At 46.3% G+C, this 4,006-nt stretch overlaps 1 protein-coding gene across 1 annotated transcript in view; it reads right to left on the bottom strand.

Annotated features, from left to right (window-relative positions):
- Positions 1–4,006, bottom strand: part of LOC105516975 (nose resistant to fluoxetine protein 6-like) — a 79,761-nt gene that overhangs the window by 36,303 nt on the left and 39,452 nt on the right. The window contains exon 5 of the mRNA XM_011949319.1: positions 3,469–3,695. Coding sequence (XP_011804709.1) covers positions 3,469–3,695 — 227 coding nt within the window. The remainder of the gene's footprint in view (positions 1–3,468; positions 3,696–4,006) is intronic.

The following is a 4,006-nucleotide window of genomic DNA, read 5'->3' as shown; positions in this document are numbered from 1 at the left end:
TAGTTTTTGTTTTTTAGTAGAGACGGGGTTTCACCGTGTTAGCCAGGATGGTCTCAATCTCCTGACCTCGTGATCCGCCCGTCTCGGTCTCCCAAAGTGCTGGGATTACAGGCTTGAGCCACCGCGCCCAGCCACAGTGAGCTCACTTTAAACAACAGGCCGTTAAGTAAGAGCCCTGATGCCCAGGGCCTGAATCCATAGCTAATGTATGTATGTCATGAAAACTTCCTCATACATTTGCTCATATTTTTCTCATCTAAATAGCAAAGGACAGGCTCATGTAACAGGAAACCATTCTAAGCAAATGCAATGGTTATTTGGAGGATAAAGAGTCAGGAATCCAAATACCCAACTTGGCTCTAAACTTCTAGAAGACACGGTGGTCTTATGTTGATTTGACTCACTGATTAATGTAAAAGTGGAGAGAGAAAAAAATGCTGAATCTCTGGGTCTCTCCAAATTGATCTTTATTTTCAAACATTCAGAGATGTGGTATTTTACCTTTGATGTTTTTGTTTTTTTCTTTTTGAGGCAGGGTCTGGCTCTGTCACCCAGGCTAGAGTGCAGTGATATGAACTCAGTTCACACTGCAACCTCTGTCTCCGGGTTCATGCAATCCTCCTGGCTCGGCCTCCTGGGTAGCTGGGACTACAGGCACACACCACCATGCCCAGCTAATTTTTGTATTTTTTTGTAGAAACGAGGTTTTGCCACGTTGCCCATGCTGGTCTTGAACTCCTGGGTGCAAGCAATCTTCCTGCCTCAGCCTCCCAAAATGCTGGGATTATAGGCGTGAGCCACCATGCCCAGCATCCTTTGATGGTATTAAATACAAAAATTAAAAAGTTGTTACGGCAACAGAACATGGAAAACCCCCATTTTGAGACCACAGTTAAATGTGCCAGATAAAAAAAGGTAACATAACTTTAATGTCCCAATCATAGGGTGCCTCATTTTGGGTGAGGAACCTAAAGTTTCAGTTCCTGACACCATACCAGGTGTATCTGGCCTAAATCCTGTCATCCAGCCTTAAAAGGCTGGGCTCTGCAATCCAGCTCTGTGGACATGGCATGTCCCTGCAATGCAGCTGACCCTGCTGGTCACTGAGTGAGGTCAGAGTAGCCCAGTGAGGTCAGAGCAGCCCAAGCATGTAGCCTTGGCAGATTTAAGCCCCTACCCTTTCTTTCCTCTCCTGGCTTAACCAAAGAGAATGAGGAAACAAGGAATGATTTTAGGAGGAGATGGTAAGTACTTATGATCTCATTTAATTCCTTCCACAGATCCCATTATATGCCCCTGTTTTACACAGGTGGAAACTGAGGTTCACAGAGGTCACACAATCTGACCACAGTCAGAGTTAGCAATCAAAGCGGGTTTGATTGGGTGACAGGATTCCTAAGCATGTGCTCTTTCTGCCACACCAAATGTGGAACTGTCTATAGGCTGCCAGTGCGGGAGTGTGGGGTTGCGGGGGTAACGGCACAGAGACAGAGGTCTAGAACCACATCGTGTGAAGTAATTGAGGGATTCTGAGATTTGGACAGGGCCACCATAACTGCCCTCAACATCTGATGGGGCTGCAAAAGAAACAAGAGAGCATGATTATTTTCTGGGCCCTAGAAGGCAAAACCAGGGCCCCTGGTGGGAATTACAGGACAGCGAGGATTGCCTCTCGTTCGGAAGCCTGACCGCCAGCGCTTCCCATCACAGATGGGTGCACAGGAAGCCACCTGGCTGCTAGAGCTGCTTCCAGCTTTGGGAAAGAGGTTGTGCCAGGGACCTCTAGGCCTTCTTGGCTCCTTCTTATATCATATCTCTGCTTACACAAACATGTGTTTTGTTTTTATTGCTTTTTGTTGGTGTTGCTACTGTTTTTGTTTCTGCCTTAAGACCCGAATAGGGCGGGGCACAGTGGCTCACGCCTAAAATCCCAGCACTTTGGAAGGTCAAGGCGAGTGGATCCTTTGAGCCCAGGAGCTTGAGACCAGCCTGGGCAACACATGGCAAAACCCCATGTCTACTAAAAATACAAAGATCGTTTGAGCCAGGAGGCAGAGGTGGCAGTGAGCTGAGATCATGCCACTGCACTCCAGCCTGGGTGACAGAGGGAGGTCCTGTCTCTGAAAAAAAAAAAAAAAAATCTGAGTAGGATCTGAGAAAATAATTTCTATGCCTTCTACAGTAGGCATATTCCCTGAAGCTGCTTTATCGTTTCTTCATATCCTTCTAGTTCATTCACTGAAATTTCTTTTTTCTTTTTTTTTGAGACAGAGTCTTGCTCTTGTCACCCAGGCTGGAGTGCAGTGGCATGATCTTGGCTCACTGCAACCTCTGCCTGCCGGGTTCAAGCAATTCTCCTGCCTCAGCCTCCCAAATAGCCAGGATTACAGGCACCTGCCACCACGCCTGGCTAATTGCTGTATTTTTAGTAGAGACAAGGTTTCACCATGTTGGCCAGGTTGTTCTCGAACTCTTGACCTCAGGTGATCTACCTGCCTCGGCCTCCCGAAGTGCTGAGATTACAGGCATGAGCCACCAAGCCCAGCCATTCCATTTTATTTTTATCCCCCTAGTTGGAGTAAGAAAGGACAATTGTGTGGACCTGGATCTAAAAGAAACCTGCCAAATATTCACATTCTGGTTCTGTTCTTTTTTTTATTTTTTTGAGTCAAGGTTTCTCTCTGTTGCCTGACTAATTTTTAAATTTTTTTGTAGAGATGGGGGTCTTGCTACATTACACAGGCTGGCCTCAAACTCCCGAGTTCAATCAACCCTCTCACCTTGACTTCCCGAAGTGCTGGGATTACAGGCGTGAGCCACTGAGCCTGGCCCTCTTATTCCACATGTTCTGAAGGTTAGAGAGAGAGATATTCTATTTGCCTTGGTGCATAGGCAGGCAGGTAGAAATGAAGGCAATGCTCTTGATTTTTCACTAAAACACAGTACAGTCTATCTCAATGAAATCCAGCCTCTCACTACCTATGCTGGGTTAATCTGTTTCTGGTTCACACGTACCGTACTGCGTGAATTGCCTTGTGTTGCAAGCTCAACACCCTCCCTTCAGTTTCTATGTAAATCATTCACCTTCCTGGGGATGGCAGGAAGCTTCTACGGGTCATGTGTGTAAGTGTGACACTGAAAGCAGACACTGTGGCCGTGGAATTGTTCTCAGAGAATTGCTGCAGTGAAACCCCAAGTCCTGTTTGAACCTAGTCTTTGATCAGCACAAAAACACACTGGATAATTGTACTCACAAAATAAAGCAGCATTTTTACTGACCTTGCCTGACCTTAGCAGGCTGATGGTAAACAAAGACGGGACAGTCAAGAGCAGAGATCTAACCTCCACACTAATATTTGGAAGCTGCCGGGCGTTCACTAGGAGCCAGCACTGTAGGCATTCGTGTCCAACTGCACGTTCAGCTAAGTCACCTCTCCTGGGTGGTCTTAGTTTCATTCAAATGCCTACTTTTTCCTCTGCTCGGAGCTGCTGACAGGGGCAGATGTGCCGGGCAGTGCATCCGTGGGATTCTGCTGCTTTGTTCATTGCTCTCCGCCTTGCTCAGGGGCAGACTCCCGTAAGTGGCCAGAGGTGCCCCATGTTCCTGCGATGTCCTGCAGGCTGACCCCCATTCCCTAGCTGCCACGCAGACTGTTCCAGCCAGAGGGAGGATGAGACCCAGCAAGGTGATGAACCTGCAGGAAGAAGACACAACAGCTGCGCCTTCCCTCATCTCAGGACACCGAAATGAGACACCGAGAACACGGGCCTGTGAAAAGCAAACCGCTGCATACTTATGTAGAAAAACCTTCAACAATTTTAAGGATGGAGAATGATGCTCTAAGAATAAAACTAATGAAAAAAGAGAAAATACATCAAGGAAAATGTTAATGGATTTCACTTAACTTGTCATAATTATTTTTAAAATCTTAAAGCAACCAAAATACTGACGAAGATGTCTGCAGCTGATATGACTAAGAATTAATATTCTTTTTTTTTTTTTTTT

Source organism: Colobus angolensis, unplaced genomic scaffold, assembly GCF_000951035.1.
Source record: "Colobus angolensis palliatus isolate OR3802 unplaced genomic scaffold, Cang.pa_1.0 Scaffold108, whole genome shotgun sequence".
In the NCBI taxonomy this organism is placed as follows: domain Eukaryota; kingdom Metazoa; phylum Chordata; class Mammalia; order Primates; family Cercopithecidae; genus Colobus; species Colobus angolensis.
Note: the sequence above shows the minus strand (reverse complement) of the source record. Positions and strands in the feature narration are given on the sequence as shown.